Source organism: Oncorhynchus gorbuscha, linkage group LG02 (assembly GCF_021184085.1).
Source record: "Oncorhynchus gorbuscha isolate QuinsamMale2020 ecotype Even-year linkage group LG02, OgorEven_v1.0, whole genome shotgun sequence".
In the NCBI taxonomy this organism is placed as follows: Eukaryota; Metazoa; Chordata; class Actinopteri; order Salmoniformes; family Salmonidae; genus Oncorhynchus; species Oncorhynchus gorbuscha.
The window spans coordinates 30,618,402-30,636,380 of NC_060174.1; the positions used below are offsets into that span (position 1 = coordinate 30,618,402).

The 17,979-nt window shown below is 41.4% G+C and overlaps 1 protein-coding gene across 1 annotated transcript; it reads left to right on the forward strand.

The window, feature by feature from the left end:
* The first annotated feature begins 2,899 nt into the window (after positions 1-2,899).
* On the forward strand, positions 2,900-14,418 carry LOC124000801 (synemin-like). The gene is made up of 4 exons (XM_046307425.1): positions 2,900-3,837; positions 5,997-6,121; positions 8,814-8,869; positions 11,629-14,418. Exons 1-4 carry the CDS (start codon positions 3,046-3,048, stop codon positions 13,746-13,748), a joined length of 3,093 nt encoding a protein of 1,030 aa, XP_046163381.1. The 5' UTR covers positions 2,900-3,045; the 3' UTR covers positions 13,749-14,418.
* Positions 14,419-17,979: the final 3,561 nt, after the last annotated feature.

Sequence of the window (17,979 nt, forward strand, 5' to 3'; positions counted from 1 at the left end):
TTTATCAGTATAATTTTTCAGGCACTGTTGTTCTGCTTTGCATTCCGACAACTTCAAAAAGGGGCCTTGATCTACTGAGAAGATTTTACTTCGTTTTTATTTACCTATACTTTCACAAAATCTGAATCTCTGTGTCATTTCATTGATTGGCAAATAGATTTGGTTAAACAGCTTGGCTAGACTGTCTTCTTGCAAGTTCTGTATCTGAGGCCTCCTGGTTTTTCCACACGTATAGTTGAGATGGTGTATTTTTGACATGCCATTCTCTTAATGTATATCTATGAGAATTTCTTGTATTTTTTTTCTTAAAATTTGAATAAAAAAGTGAATGAGAATGATGACTTGCTGTCATGACTGTTTGCTTATGAGTTATACATTATCCACATCTCAACATACCTGACTATATTCCATACTTGTATATTTAGCAGAATGACTTACTGTTTACAACACATTGTTACAGTATGAATAGTAACCATATGAGTGGGATGATCTAACCAGTCATGGATCATCTCCTGTGTGCACTAAGCCTGAGGTAGCCATGGTTGGGTCTCCAGGAGTCTTGGAGACAGTTGTCATGTGGTCTTTGGCTGTTTGTAGGGCCTCCAGCTGGTTGAGCATGGCCTGAATGACAGTCTGCAGCAGTGGTACCAGTCTTTCAGGAGTGGCCAGGCTGCCTGAGGCTGGCACATGGATGAAGGCTGCCCTCCCATGGCCATGGTGCAGAGAGCAGTAATACACAAAATCACACAGTTACCTGGATAAGAGGGAATGCCTTACAAATCATTGTCTTTACTATTGATGTACAGTATGTCCGGGATATATGGAACCCTACCTTCCTGCGTCCCTTGAGTAGATTACCTCCAGACCCATTTGATTGAGTCTAGTCTATCTGATCCTCCCTCAATGCAGCAATGATTAACAGGACAAAAGGCACACACATCTCTATCTCTGTAACCATGGTTCTTGCCTGTCTGCTCCAGAGAGATGCCTCTAGAGCCCGGGGCCATTCAAATCAAACAATCAAATCAAATCAAATTGTATTTGTCACATACACATGGTTAGCAGATGTTAATGCGAGTGTAGCGAAATGCTTGTGCTTCTAGTTCCGACAATGCAGTGATAACCAACAAGTAATCTAACTAACAATTCCAAAACTACTGTCTTATACACAGTGTAAGGGGATAAAGAATATGTACATAAGGATATATGAATGAGTGATGGTACAGAGCAGCATACAGTAGATGGTATCGAGTACAGTATATACATATGAGATGAGTATGTAGACAAAGTAAACAAAGTGGCATAGTTAAAGTGGCTAGTGATACATGTATTACATAAGGATGCAGTCGATGATGTAGAGTACAGTATATATATGTATGCATATGAGATGAATAATGTAAGGTAAGTAACATTATATAAGGTAGCATTGTTTAAAGTGGCTAGTGATATATTTACATCATTTCCCATCAATTCCCATTATTAGAGTGGCTGGAGTTGGGTCAGTGTCAATGACAGTGTGTTGGCAGCAGCCACTCAATGTTAGTGGTGGCTGTTTAACAGTCTGATGGCCTTGAGATAGAAGCTGTTTTTCAGTCTCTCGGTCCCAGCTTTGATGCACCTGTACTGACCTCGCCTTCTGGATGATAGCGGGGTGAACAGGCAGTGGCTCGGGTGGTTGATGTCCTTGATGATCTTTATGGCCTTCCTGTAACATCGGGTGGTGTAGGTGTCCTGGAGGGCAGGTAGTTTGCCCCCGGTGATGCGTTGTGCAGACCTCACTACCCTCTGGAGAGCCTTACGGTTGAGGGCGGAGCAGTTGCCGTACCAGGCGGTGATACAGCCCGCCAGGATGCTCTCGATTGTGCATCTGTAGAAGTTTGTGAGTGCTTTTGGTGCCAAGCCGGTGTATGGCAAACTGGGAATCACAGAGAAAAGTCAGTAAGTCAACCTTTACATGTGATTACTGTACAGTAATGGGGCTGAAAAGCAGTATAGACACAGGTAAAGAAGCAAAACATATTTGAGTTATTTGACTGTTCGAAGGGGATTGCACTCTTGTTCCAACCCCCCCTCCCATCATGGTATGCATATTTATCTTTGGGTTAACAGTTTTCCACATGCCAACTATCACCTGTGGTGATTTGATGTAGTTCACTGGTACCTCTTTAATGTAGATATTAATGTTCTCTCCCAGTCCAACCTTCTCCAAACCCTATTGCAAATGCTCGACATGGTAAATGTAGTTTGCACAATAATTAAATGTATTGAATAAAATGTACACATTCAATTGAGATATCCAACTTGTTACATTACCTGAGCTGCCTGCCAACTAGGATTTACCAAGTACTCTCTGAAAGGTCCGAACCCTGATCAAAAATCAAATCAGAACTGTACAAAGGGGAACACCAGCGCTTTCCATTCCAGTAGCCAAACAATAGCCTACATAGCAGAAGCTTACATTTGCTTAGCTGTCAATACAACACACAACAGCCTAATATAACTTCGAAATAAAACTTTAAAAGTAACACAGACCAGTTAATAATACCACGGAGATTTCATCTGCGTCCATTACGCGCGACTGATACTCTCCATTTTAAGAAGGCAGATGAGTCAGACATATTCTGTAGGTGCAGAAATGAGAATCCCTACCAATGAATAACATTTATATCTGTGAAGTGTAATCAAGAACAGTTTGTTTTCAAAAAATGGCAACATTTTTATTTTATTTTATTTTTAGGGTGTAGTCAACTGTCTCTGTTGGAACGGGTGTGCGGTTGCATCGTAAATTTCTCTCCACTTGGTAGAGCTATAGCCCAACATAGGAAAAGCAAATAAGAATTTCAACCCACTAACATCTGCCAGGATAACGAGCCGCTGGGAGCCTTGATTAAGCCTCCGCCCACCTTCTGCACTTAACAAGTCAAGCCCTCATGCTGAGTTGCATCACAGCTCTGCTCCCAGACGCACTCGCAAATAAGACCAGAATAACATTTTCTCCGTACTGAAATATAAAGAAGCGAAGGTGTAACGTTTGTAAATGACAAGATGTTACAATTCAGGAGAAGCGTTGAAGCCGAAAAACATCAATTACAGGAGCTCAACAACAGACTGGGCCAGTACCTGTCAAGAACAATGCAATTGGAGCATGACAACGCAATCCTCATAACTGAAATAAACAAGATAAGACAAGAGAAGACGGTAGAATGGGACAACCAATGTATGGCCGAAATGCGGGACCTGAGGAGAATGGCGGGGCAACTATCTTTTGAAAAGTCCCGAGCCGAGACTGAACGAGAGAAGGTTTGGCAAGAGTTTCAGATGTTACAGTTGATGTGTTGTGAGGAGCAGGTAGTATGCAAAGACATAGGTGGAGAGCTAAAAGGTTGCGAGAAACAGCTTCATAAAGCTCAACAGACCAATGGGGAACTTGAAGAACGTCTGTTCCAGCTTGAGAACGAGTACAAATTCATTGAGGATGCACACAGACAAGAAATGACCAAGCTCCGGAGTCAGGTGCATTCACGACCTATTGTTACCCAAACCTACCATGGTCCTTCAGCGGTCTCGATGGAAGAGATGCAACATTATGCCCTTAGCCTGTCCGAAGGATGGACTGACACCTTAGAGGTGTATCGAAGGAAGGTCGAAGATATGGAGGAATCGATCAACGCGGACCAGACGAGGCTGGATGATCTCCAAAGGGAAAAGATGCAGTATGCCTCAGAGTTTGACAAATTACGTAAAGAGGTTGAAAAGCAAGGTCAGATTCAAATACACCTGGAGGAACAGCTCATATACATGCAGGATAACTTCCACGGGGACATCACCCAGTATCAGGTCAGCAAATGGGGTTTGCATCCCATGTTTAGACATCATTCAGTGTCTGTCTTTTGATAGTGTGTGTATATATACAAAAGTCATAACAATGCAGAAATGTCTGTTATTTTTGGTTCTGTTCATGGATTATGTAATGCATGCATTTCTACAACATGATTGGTGCTGCGCACAGATCGCACAGCATTTCCATTAGCGATGACTGCCTCCTCCTCTAGGTGCCACACCCACTATTTTAGGAGAAAGAGCTGTATTGTTACTACATAGTAAATTCAGTTGCTGCAATCTCAAACATCGTTTTTTTTTGTTCGTTTTTTCCAGTTATTTCTCATTATCATATTTTATACTATGATGCATAATTATTATGATGAGTGAGATGGATCCTTTACCTCCTTTATAATAAATTATACTGCTCTGAAGTTTCACTATGACTTTATTGATCAGATTTTTCTTCAATGATCATGTTCACAGTATGCTTTAAAGTCACGTTTAAACGACACAAAATGTGCATATATTTGTGCATGTACTTCAATCACATTGGTAAACAGGAATTAAAATGGGAGCAAAGGTTACTGCAGGAACTGAGAAATTGATACATGAGCCTCACCTCCTTGTGAAGTATCACTTTCCTACTTGGAGGGGCCTTGTACTACTTTGCGATTCTAAATGAGCACAACTACTCCATATAAACTATCAACCAGCACCTGTTCCCTGACAGACCTGTTGGGACCACAGTGAGGAGTGACATTTGGTTGTATCACACCCACAGCCTCTTATAGATGATATCAACACTTGGTTGATGGTTTTGAAGCCAATAAATCTTAAATAATCTTAGCAGCTTTGATTTATAGGCCTGTGCCATTAAAATGGCAACCCCAGGGTGGTGGAAGGCCCATAACTTCTCTCATAACTACAGAGAAACATGCATTCTGCACCATTTCAGTGTTTCAGGCCAGACTAAAAGGATTGAATGGCCAAACGTATTACGGCTGTTAGCTGTACCAGCCACTTAAACCAATTAGCTGTCACAGAGACTAATCCTCAGTATCCTACTAACGATGGAGCCCTACCAAGCAGATCAAGCATTTTACTCCCATGCACATTTCCAAACTAATTTCAAGGTACATCATGCATAATGTTGTCATAAACTCTTAAGTGATGTTTAATTGTTCAAAATAATATTAAAATTCCTGGAAATGGGTTTGAAATTTAACCTGACACTCATTCAGTGGGATGCATATGTCAGGGATCATCAACTAGATTCAGCCAGGGACCGTTTCTTTTTGAGTTAATGGTCAGGGGGCCGGAACATAATTAGCAATCATTTGTAGACTGCAAATTGACCTCAAGAAGCCCAAACAGATAATATTTGACTAAAACATAATCATTTGAAACCTTGCTTATATTTGTATTAAATGACGTCTCTTTATGCATGTAAATACGTGAGAAAAAAATCCCAAAACTAAAATCACTTGGAGTGGATTTCCTGGTGTTTTTTCATTTCCAAACAAACGTTTTTTATTTATTATTATTTTTAGCTCAGAAAACCAAATAAAACCACGGGACAAATTTCACCTGCGGGCTGCCAGTTGGGGAGCCCGCCGGTGAAACATCAGACTAGACATAAAGGGACAGTTGTTTACCTAGCTGTTTAGTCTGATGCGTTTGAGGGATCACACATGATTCAGCCAGTCCATCCTGCTTATCCTTTAAATGAGAGGTGACTAGGAAAGGTGTCTCAAGGGCCTTTAAAACAGGTGCACAACACAAACAGCAGTGCCACATTCACCTGTACACACTCAATACAATTGGATCTGTTCCCTACTGAGGGAGAAACGAGAGGGTTAGATGGTGAACTAAAATACCTTATTGAAACTGACACGTAGTACAATGATCATATGGGTACATTAGAGGGTCAAATCTGGACAATAAATTGTGGCCTGAAAGATGGGTTTATATTTGTATTCAGGGTACCACCTCTCATCTGAATTCCCTACATCTGATATTGCAATATGTAATGAGCAATGTAATAAATACATTAATATGTAATCCATATAGACCAACCCTATAATTAGAGTCTCATAACAGTATTTGAGAAAAATGTATGACCGGATAGAAGACGATGCACATACTCACAATTCCATTCCATGGTCTCTTTGCAGGTGATTATTGATCAGTTGGAGCGGGAGCGGGAAATGTTGGCCAACACCATGGCAGAAAAGGTCAGAGACCACCAGCAGCTACTGCAGGTCAAGATGGATCTGGGCATGGAGGTGGCTTACTACAGGTATGTCTTCTTCTGTACTGCTAGTCCTTTCTGAGTTCTATAGTGGCCACTATAGAGATTTTTAGCAGAGATTGCTGTTATGCAACCAACAGTAATTACCAAGACATAGTACTGACAACCTTACTTCCCACATGATCCAAGCGCAGTTAAAAATGTCATGTTACATTATTCTGCCTCATGGGTTAGAGCTTGTGTAGTGCTCCTTTTTACCATAGTAATTCGGTAGAGGTGGCTGAAAATGCTGATTCTGAGGAAATGCTGAGAGAATTGTGGTGTAGTGCTTTTGTAATTACAGTCAGTTTATTATTGCGGTTTAAAAGTACCATAGAATTACAAAGCAGACTTTACAGTATAGTATACATCGGTTTTGCCTGTCGAACCAGAAATTTGATTTGATTCTGTCATGTTAGGCCCAACACTGACCCTTTAATGCTGCAGTGTTGTTGGACTTGAAATGTATTTATAGTGATTTCACCCTTCACTGTAGCTGCAAAGCAACTGCTCTGCTGCCCTCCCATTTGGTAGGGGCACTTAGCATTCCTCCAGACAGCCTTCTCTAATATGAACTCCTGTTATCTACAGTGTGTCATGTCCTGACCATAGAGAGTCCTTATTTTCTATGGTGGAGTAGGTCAGGGTGTGACTGGGGGGTTAGTCTAGTTTATTATTTCTATGTGGGGGTTCTAGTTTTGTTTTCTATGTTGGTGATTTTGTATGATTCCCAATTAGAGGCAGCTGGTAATCGTTGTCTCTAATTGGGATCATATTTAGGTAGCTTTTTCCACCTGTGTTTTGTGGGATATTGTTTATGGGTAGTTGTATGTCATTGTCGTCACATTTCGTTATTCTTTATTGTTTTGTGTGTTTCACTAAATAAAGATGTGGAACCCAGATCACTCTGCACCTTGGTCCGATAATTATTCCAGCGAACGTGACACAGTGTGATTGTCACGCCCTGGCCATAGAGAGGCTTTTATTCTCTATTTTGTTTAGGCCAGGGTGTGACTAGGGTGGGCATTCTAGTTTCTTTATTTCTATGTTTTCTGTTTCTATATTTTTGCAGGGTATGGTTCTCAATCAGGGACAGCTGTCTATCGTTGTCTCTGATTTGGAATCATACTTAGGCAGCCTGTTTTTCCACCTTAGTTGTGGGTAGTTGTCTTTGTTAGTGGCCTGTATAGCCCTAGTAAGCTTCACGTTTGTTTTTGTTGTTTCTTGTTTTTGTTGGTGACATTTTCAAATAAAAAGAAATGTACGCTCACCACGCCGCACCTTGGTCCGGTCATTTCCCTGGTCATTTCCCTGACGACGTTCTTGACAGTGATATCTGTAGGGATATTTTGCTCATTTGTAAACAGCCAAGACCTAAACAGTTTGTTCTTAGGTGAACAGGAAATATTTGCTATTTATATCTCTGTTAGAAAAAAAGTATTAAAGTGATTTGTGTTGTTGAGCCCTGATATGGCAATGGCAGACTAATACGATGTCACTACAATTCACATTGGACCACTTCAAGAACACTTCAATATTATCATAACAGAGGCTAGTTTAGTCTCACAACACTAGTACAATACATGCACATAGTTATATCAAGCAATGGCATTTAAGATTAAATAGCCATGTCAATACTTACTTGCTTCGCACTTGTTATCCTGCTTTATTTAATTTATTTAAATGTAACCTTTATTTAACTAGTTAAGTCAGTTAAGAACATCTTATTTAACATGACTGCCTATACCAGCCAAACTCTGACAACGTTGGGCCAATTGTGCTCCTCCCTATGGGACTCCCAATCACGGCCAGATGTGATACAGCCTGGAATTGAACCAGGGTGTCTGTAGTGACGTCTCAAGCACTGAGATGTAGTGCCTTAGCCTTTTACCATGTCTGATATCCATGTCTTTACCATGCTTCGCCTCGTTGCTATGACCACATCACAGCCATGATAAAAATGTCATGGTAAAACACATGGCTTCTCACATATTATTGCTTAATTCAGAAATCTAATACAAACACTAGTCTCTTTTTGGTCTCTTCCGGGGTCTCTCTTTGTGTCATCTGGTCTGTGGCCTATATAAAGGATATTATTTACATAATATTCCCTTGTCTCTCTAGGCTCTTTATGTCTTCCTTGGAGAGTTAGCGGGAAAGCTGGTCTGTAAACTAGGTGTGCGTGCCTGTGTTCACATTAGAATAGTAGAGAGCAGACAGCAGCACATTGTAGCTGTTATTTTTAGGTCAGCCTTTCGGGAGACACACCGGGGACTTTCACAGGGGTTATAGCTTCAGCAAAGTCTCATAGCTTTTGTTTTCCAACTCTTACTTTTTGGAGCCATTACTTTGCAGAGGTAGGTGAGCTGTTCAACTCTACTGGTACAATATGTTTGTTGTTAGATGTCTTTTGGTCTGTTGTGGTAAAGTGTTGTTGTTGACCTCTGCTCTTTTCTGTATATGGCCAGATCCATGGGTTGTGTTCATCGTTTGGTAGCCTACCTCTGTGTTTTATTTGAGGTTTGAGATGGCAGGGCAGAAAGATCAGCATCCTCCCGTGAGGTGATTTTGTATTTGTGTGAAAACAAACCATTGCTTAATTTTGATGAAGCAATATTGCCCTAAGAATACAAATCAAATCATTCCAATGCCATGTATGTACCCTTGGTTTTAATGCCATTTTGTTTTTGTTTCTCTATAGGGCGCTTATTGAAGGAGATCATCAGCAGCATCTGCAGTCAAGAGGAAGACTCATAGGTATTGTACATAACTTTCAAATAAGTCGTACTTTCAGCCGGGACCTTTGTGTTACTACAGTGCCTTGCGAAAGTATTCGGCCCCCTTGAACTTTGCGACCTTTTGCCACATTTCAGGCTTCAAACATAAAGATATAAAACTGTATTTTTTGTGAAGAATCAACAACAAGTGGGACACAATCATGAAGTGGAACGACATTTATTGGATATTTCAAACTTTTTTAACAAATCAAAAACTGAAAAATTGGGCGTGCAAAATCATTCAGCCCCTTTACTTTCAGTGCAGCAAACTCTCTCCAGAAGTTCAGTGAGGATCTCTGAATGATCCAATGTTGACCTAAATGACTAATGATGATAAATACAATCCACCTGTGTGTAATCAAGTCTCCGTATAAATGCACCTGCACTGTGATAGTCTCAGAGGTCCGTTAAAAGTGCAGAGAGCATCATGAAGAACAAGGAACACACTAGGCAGGTCCGAGATACTGTTGTGAAGAAGTTTAAAGCCGGATTTGGATGCAAAAAGATTTCCCAAGCTTTACACATCCCAAGGAGCACTGTGCAAGCGATAATATTTAAATGGAAGGAGTATCAGACCACTGCAAATCTACCAAGACCTGGCAGTCCCTCTAAACTTTCAGCTCATACAAGGAGAAGACTGATCAGAGATGCAGCCAAGAGGCCCATGATCACTCTGGATGAACTGCAGAGATCTACAGCTGAGGTGGGAGACTCTGTCCATAGGACAACAATCAGTCGTATATTGCACAAATCTGGCCTTTATGGAAGAGTGGCAAGAAGAAAGCCATTTCTTAAAGATATCCATAAAAAGTGTCGTTTAAAGTTTGCCACAAGCCACCTGGGAGACACACCAAACATGTGGAAGAAGGTGCTCTGGTCTTTTTGGCAACAATGCAAAACGTTATGTTTGGCGTAAAAACAACACAGCTCATCACCCTGAACACACCATCCCCACTGTCAAATATGGTGGTGGCAGCATCATGGTTTGGGCCTGCTTTTCTTCAGCAGGGACAGAGAAGATGGTTAAAATTGATGGGAAGTTGGATGGAGCCAAATACAGGACCATTCTGGAAGAAAACCTGATGGAGTCTGCAAAAGTCCTGAGACTGGGACGGAGATTTGTCTTCCAACAAGACAATGATCCAAAACATAAAGCAAAATCTACAATGGAATGGTTCAAAAATAAACATATCCAGGTGTTAGAATGGCCAAGTCAAAGTCCAGACCTGAATCCAATCGAGAATCTGTGGAAAGAACTGAAAACTGCTGTTCACAAATGCTCTCCATCCAACCTCACTGAGCTCGAGCTGTTTTGCAAGGAGGAATGGGAAAAAATGTCAGTCTCTCGATGTGCAAAACTGAGAGAGACATACCCCAAGCGACTTACAGCTGTAATCGCAGCAAAAGGTGGCGCTACAAAGTATTAACTTAAGGGGGCTGAATAATTTTGCACGCCCAATTTTTCAGTTTTTGATTTGTTAAAAAAGTTTGAAATATCCAATAAATGTCGTTCCACTTCATGATTGTGTCCCACTTGTTGTTGATTCTTCACAAAAAAATTGTTTTATATCTTTGTTTGAAGCCTGAAATGTGGCAAAAGGTCGCAAAGTTCAAGTGGGCCAAATACATTCGCAAGGCACTGTATACATTTGAGAGTAAATGTACTTTAGACATTTTTTCTATTGCTTACATCCTTTTGGGATTATTTATTTGTTTTACTCAATTCTACAAACTTACTGTATATACAGGGAATTTCCAAAATAAAGCAAACATCAACATAGGACTTTGGGCCCAGAACGACCCACGACCCAGAACAGTGATAAATTGGGTTGATATCTGGTGACTGAGATGGCCATGGCATATGGTTTATATAGACTTCATGCTTATCAAACCATTCAGTGACCACTCGTGCCCTGTGGATGGGGGGAATTGCCATCCTATAGGGGCATAGCTATGGTAGCCAAAATAATGGCCTGCCCTGCAGTTTTTAAACATGACCCTATGCATGATAGAATGTTAATTGCTTAATTAACTGAGGAACCACATCTGTGTGGAAGCATTTGCTTTCAATATACTTTGTATTCATCATATTTCCATGATTTTGTCAGTTACCTGTATATACACTGAGTGTACACAACATTATGGACACCTTCTCTTTCCATGACATAGACTGACCAGCTGAATCCAGGGGAAAGCTATGATCCCTTATTTATGTCACTTGTTAAATCCACTTCAATCAGTGTAGATAAAGGGGAGGAGACAGGTTAAAGAAAGATGTCAAAGCCTTGAGGCAATTTAGATATGGATTGTGTATGTGTGCCATTCAGAGGGTGAATGGGCAAGACAAATATTTAAGTGCCTTTTGAAATGGGGTATGATCGTAGAAACTAGGCTCACCGGTTTGTTTCAAGAACTGCAATGCTTGCTGGGTTTTTCACACGTTTCACGGGTTTTTCCTGTGTGTATCAAGAATGGTCCACCACCCAAAGGACATCCAGTCAATTTGACACAACTGTGGAAAGCATTGGCGTCAACATTGGCCTGCATCCCTGTTGAACACTTTCGGCACCTTGTAGAGTCAATGCCCTGATGAATTGAGGTAGTTCTGAGGGCAAAAGGGGGGATGCAATGTAATATTAGGAAGGTGCCCATAATGTTTTATACACTCAGTGTATATTCAGTGATAGACATTTCCCAATTTATAACAACATTCATTTGGTGCTTCACTCTCCACCTCAGATATTAAGATGATGCCTCCACAACAGTACAAACCAAGAGTTTTCACATCGACCAGACAGGATGTAAGGAAACATCTGGATGTGAAATACATGGAGCCAACCTCAAGCTTGAGAAGATCACCTGTTCCATCTCAGTATGGTCGCACCAGTCCTTCCAGGGTCATACCTATCTCAGTCAAAGGAAGCAGCTACAACAGGAATCAGAGTCCTACCACCAGAAGGGACATGGTCTCATTCACTAAATCCCAGTCTGCATCCTCAAGCTCTTCCTCCACTACCGTTAAACCTGTGGCCCAGAGTACGGTCAGGAAAAATATAGATGCTCAGAAGAAAGTTGTGGAGGAGAGGAGTGTGAGAATCAAAGAGGTGTCACAACACTCAGCTAAGGATTCTCTTGACCATTCTCGAGGCACAGCAAACACATCCAGTCCCATTGCCTCACCCACTGCTGACCCCAATTCAGTAAGAATAGTGTCACCACCAATGATGAGTCTTAGCAGAAACACAGAGGAGGACAGCAAAAAGACAGCAGAGAGGCAAGTTGAAAGAGAGGTGAGAGGAGATGCATTTGGTCTTCAGAATGTCGAGATGCATGCCAAAGATGGCAGCATTACAGCAACCACGACAAGTGATAAGATGGTCCTAGACTCTGTGTCTATGGAGGAACTAATTGAGAAGGTCATGAAACCTGCTGGTTTGGATCGAAAGGTCTGCAGCTCATCTCCAGACTCCAAGATCACTTACCATGTGGAGAAAACGGAGAAGGAGGACGGGTCAACAAAGACACAGATTATCCTGGAGTCCAAGGTGCAGGAGGAGCTGGATATGTCAGAGGACTTTGCACTGGAGGAACTTCTCAGCAAGGAAGTGAAACACGTGTCACTGGAGGATATCAAGGGCACTGCAACAGGAAACATGATTCAGAATCTGCTCAGCCTTGGGCTGCATGGAGGAGAGGACATGGGAAACAAGACTGTCAATGTGGAGATCATCGAGGAACCAGTGGAGGGTTACAGTGACGAGGAGTACGAGTTTGAGGAGAAGTCCACACCCAAGTTCTCCCAGCCCTCTTCAATGTTCTTTCAGATTGAAGAACTAGAGAATGACCCTCACGGCACCATATACCATGAGAGTGGGGCTGAAGTAATGAAAACCTCCATGACAGCAGCAAACTATGGCAGTAATGGTGGATATGTGAAGGTCCAGGAAGACTTCAGAGATAGTGAATCTCCATACTACAGCCACAACCAAGAGTCTCAAGAGTATTTTGTCTCCACACCTGATGGAAATCTGTCAGAGCCTGAGGAGGGTGGTGGTATAGCATCATATGGACATGGTGAACGACCCCCCAGTGGTGGACGAATGGTGGACGACTTTTCAGATGAAAGGTACTACCAGGAGGAGGAAGTCTCAAAGAACCTAATTTTTGTTGAGGAAAGCGATAGTTACAGACCTGCATCGGACAGCCAGTACATGAAAGATGACCACTCCTTGGCCCAAAATAGTTACTCCGAGTGCATCATTGAAGAGGAGACCATCCGTGTCTCCCCCACAGTGCAGGAGTCAATGCTTGGATATCTGAGAGAGGAAACTTTACACCCCAAAGAGCAGCTGAGGGGAGCCTTAGAGCAGCTCCAAGGAACAGTGTCAGGGAGCCTGAAAGAAGAGTTGGCTCTCCTCACAAGACGCGGCAGTGATAGTCCTCAGAACATATCTGTGGACATAAAAAAAGTACACCAGTCCTCTGACAACGGAACCACGACTATTGTGGCAGAGCTCAAGAGCTCAACAACTCTAGATGACTCTGGGCAGCTGGGGGAGCAGGGGGATGATGTATCTGAGGAGCAGATCATGGCGGCTCTATGCGCCTCCAACCTTGGAGCAGAGGGAGGATACACCCTGGACACAAAGGAGATGTGCTGGGTGACTAGCAGTGAGGGACAGGGAGGAGAGTCCTCAACTGATGTCACTGAGAAGCACATCAACCTGAGGCAATCGGAGAAGTCATTCCCCTTCCAGATGGATGTAAATAATGGCCAAGGACAGGATCCCCCACTGAAGGTCACTCATAAGACAAGAGTTGCCACAGTCTATCTTGAATCTAATGAAGATGAGTTCTGATTCAAATGAGATATTTTAATTATAATACTCCCCATATTAAGTCACACACCAGTCAATCAGTTGCAACGAACTGTAACGTGATGTTATTCGATGTGATACATAAATTGCTATGGCTACAATTGTGAAAAGATGACAAATTATAGCCACTGCATATATATATATAATGTTTTAATAGCATTTGTTACCCATTTTCAAATGTCTCTCTGCTTCTTTTTAAGAATATGTTATATTCATTTCCTGCTATATTTTTGTACTAACCTGTACCACAGAATAGGGCTGTCTTTTTGCCTGAGATACTATAACCAAATATGGAACAATGCTAATATATCCTCCATTGTTATGGTTAATGTTGCAGTTTTAAAACATGTTCAACATTTACAGTATGTATCTAGAAAACAAACATTATATCTATTGTTTCCTGTAATGCCATGCTATTTGTAACCACATTTAAAACTAGTGGTTTGTTGCTGAGGGAGTTCCTGTTGTTAATAAGGTTGTTAATGCTTATTAATTGTTAATGCTTGTTAATGCTAATGATGGCTATATTTGAATGTGTTTATGATCGGGGACAAAAGTATGTGTATCATGTCTTGTTAAATGAAATCTACTCACTATTAATCATTTGAATTGGAAATAAAAAAAAAAAAAAAGCAAATGCAATTCTAAATCAGATGGGGTGTATTCGAGTGATTCTGATCACCACTTAACAAAACCACTAAATGTTTTCTACACGTTTGACATTACTATTAAGTTTCAAAACTTTGTACCCTCAAAAGGGTTTTATAGTTTATCCTTCCGGTTCCCTCACCATGATCTTTTAACCTGTAAATGGCTTTAGAGGGAACAAGAAGAAATCCAACCATCTTGAATTCCAAAGAGAGGTGTTTTTCTCTGCTTGTAGAGACTGGTAGCAAGACAGACATGCTGTAAACAAGATGGAGTGAACTTAAGGAAAGGAGAGACAGACAACTAGAGAGAGAAGCTGGAGATAAGCATATGGTTCATGTCTGAGATAAGACCTGTACATCTACACTGAACAAAAATAAACACAACATGCAACAATTTTAAAGATTTTACTGAGTTACAGTTCATATAAGGAAATCAGTCAATTTAAATAAATCTATTTCACATGACTGGGGATACAGATATACATCTGTTGGTCACATATACCCTAAAAAAGGGTCGGGGCGTGGATCAGAAAACCAGTCAGTATCTGGTGTGACCACCATTTGTCTCAATCAGAGCGACACATGTCTGGTGAGTATGCAGTCCATAGAAGAACTGGACCATTTTCTGCTTCCAGAAATTGTGTACAGATCTTTGCGACATGGGGCCGTGCACTATCATGCTGAAACATGCTGAGGTGATGGCGGCGGATGAATGGCAAGACAATGGGCCTCAGGATCTCGTCACTGTATATCTGTGCTTTCAAATTACCATCAATAAAATGCAATTGTATTCATTGTCCATAGCTTATATCTGCCCAAACCGTAACCCTCCTCACAACATTGATATCAGCACAGTTGATATGGCGCGGTACAGTTGAGACTAGGATTCATTCATGATAAGCACACTTCTGCAATGTGCCAGTGACTATTAAAGGTGAGCATTTTGAGTACGACGAGCACACAGATGACGTTCCCTGAGATGATTTCTGATAGTTTGTGCAGAAATTCTTCAGTTATGCAAACCCACAGTTTCATCAGCTGTCCGAGTGGCTGGTCCCAGACGATCCCACAGGTGAAGAAGCCGGATGTGAAGGTCCTGGGCAGGCGAGGTTACACGTGGTCTGCGGTTGTGAGGACAGTTTGAAGTATTGTCAAATTCTCTAAAACAATGTTGCAGGCAGCTTATTGTAGAGAAATTAACATTCAATTCTCTGGCAACAGCTCTGGTGGATATTCCTGCAGTCAGCATGCCAATTGCAAGCTTCCTCAAAACTTGAGACATTTGTGGCATTTTGTGATCAAACTGCACATTTTAGAGTGGCCTTTTAATGTCCCCAGCACAAGGTGAGCCTGTATAATGATCATGCTGTTTAATCAGCTTCTTGATATGCCACACCTGTCAGGTGGATGGATTGTCTTGGCAAAGGAGAAATGCTCACTAACAGGGATGTAAACAAATTTGTTCACAACATTTGAGAGGAGTAAGCTTTTTGTGAGTATGGAACATTTCTGGGAGCTTTAATTTAAGCTCATAAAATATAAAACACTTTACATGTTGCATTTCTATTTTTGTTCAGTGTAATTTCAGTAAACCACAGTACATATGAATTCCCTTGGCTTGAGCCATGTTGTGTTGGTGACCAGTGTCAGGATTCACCTTGGCTTAGAGGTGAGTCAGGGATCTAGTCAATCAGATCCGCTTTAGCCGACATCCACATAGCGGTTGTTTTGAAGGTGTCAGAAGTGGAACTGCATTAGAGCTGTCAAATCCACAAATGGCTCCCGGCATTATACCTAAAGCGGACATTTCCAATTATTTCTATATAGCCTACACTTTCTCATTCTAAAATTCTTAACGCGAGTGGGGGTGTGGCTTCGAGACAATGATTGCAAGAGCAGCTGCTCACTGATTTTACCACTCCAATGCAGTACCACCTCCAACACCACTTCCAACACATCCAAAACATCCTCTTTGTGAGAGTGTCTGTTATCGGTTAATGCTTGATCTGATTGAATCTAGACCTTACTGTACATGCTGATCACACTGCTTGCGTTGTGTGCTCGAGCGTTGCAAAGTAAATGTACTCATACAGTACCAGTCAAAGGTTTGGACACACCTACTCATTTAAGGGTTTTTCTTTATTTTTTAAACTTTTTTCTACATTGTAGAATAATAGTGAATATGTGAAAACTATGAAATAACACATATGGAATCATGTAGTAACCAAAAAAGTGTTAAACAAATTCAAATATATTATATTTGAGATTCTTCAAATAGTCACCCTTTGCATTGATGCAACTTTGCACACTCTTGGCATTCTCTCAATCAGCTTCATGAGGAATGCTTTTCCAACAGTCTTGAAGGAGTTCCCTCATATGCTGAGCACTTGTTGGCTGCTTTTCCTTCACTTTGAAGGAAAAACTCATCCCAAACCATCTCAATTGGGTTGAGGTCGGGTGATTGTGGAGGCCAGGTCATCTGATGCAGCACTCCATCATTCTCCTTCTTGGTCAAATAGCCCTTACACAGACTGGAGGTGTGTTGGGTCATTGTCATATAAATAATAGTCCCACTAAGCGCAAACCAGATGGGATGGTGATTCACTGCAGAATGCTGTGGTAGCCATGCTAGTTCATTGTGCCTTGAATTCTAAATAAATCATAGACAGTGTCACCAGCAAAGCACCCCCGCATCCTCACACCTCCACCATGCTTCACAGTGGGAACCCCACATGGGGAGATCATCCATTCACATACCCTGAGTATCACGAAAACATGGCGGTTGGAACCAATTATCTAAAATTTGGACAGATTTCCACTGGTATAATGTCCATTGCTTGTGTTTCTTGGCCCAAGCAAGTCTTCTTATTATTGGTGTCCTTTAGTAGTGGTTTCTTTGCAGCAATTCAACGACGAAGGCCTAATTCACACAGTCTCCTCCGAACAGTTGATGTTGAGATGAGTCTGTTATTTGAACTCTGAGAAGCATTTATTTGGGCTGCAATTTGAGGTGCAGTTAACTCTAATGAACTTATCCTCTGCGGCAGAGGTAACTCTGGGTCTTCCTTTCTTGTGGTGGTCCTCATGAGAGCCAGCTTCAACATAGCGCTTGATGGTTTTTGCGACTGCACTTGAAGAAACTTAAAATGTTATTGATATGTTCCATATTGACTGACCTTCATGTCTTAAAGTAATGATGGACTGTCATTTCTCTTTGCTTATTTGAGCTGTTCTTGCCATAATATGGACTTGGTCTTTTACCAAATAGGGCTATCTTCTGTATACCCACCCTACCTTGTCACAACACAACTGATTGGCTCAAACTCATTAAGAAGAATACTACTACTACTACAACTGAAGGAGGAGAGATTACTAGAAACTAACTAGGTTTCCTGTTTTGTCTGTGGATTAAATGTCGGAGTAGAGAACAACCACTTTTGTGTGACTCAAATTGGTCAAAATTCTACAAAGGTCCAGAAAATAAGAACCTTGTGCATTTCAGGTGAAATAACAACCCAATGTTTATATCCCAGGACAAATTAGCTAGCAACAGTAAGCTAGCT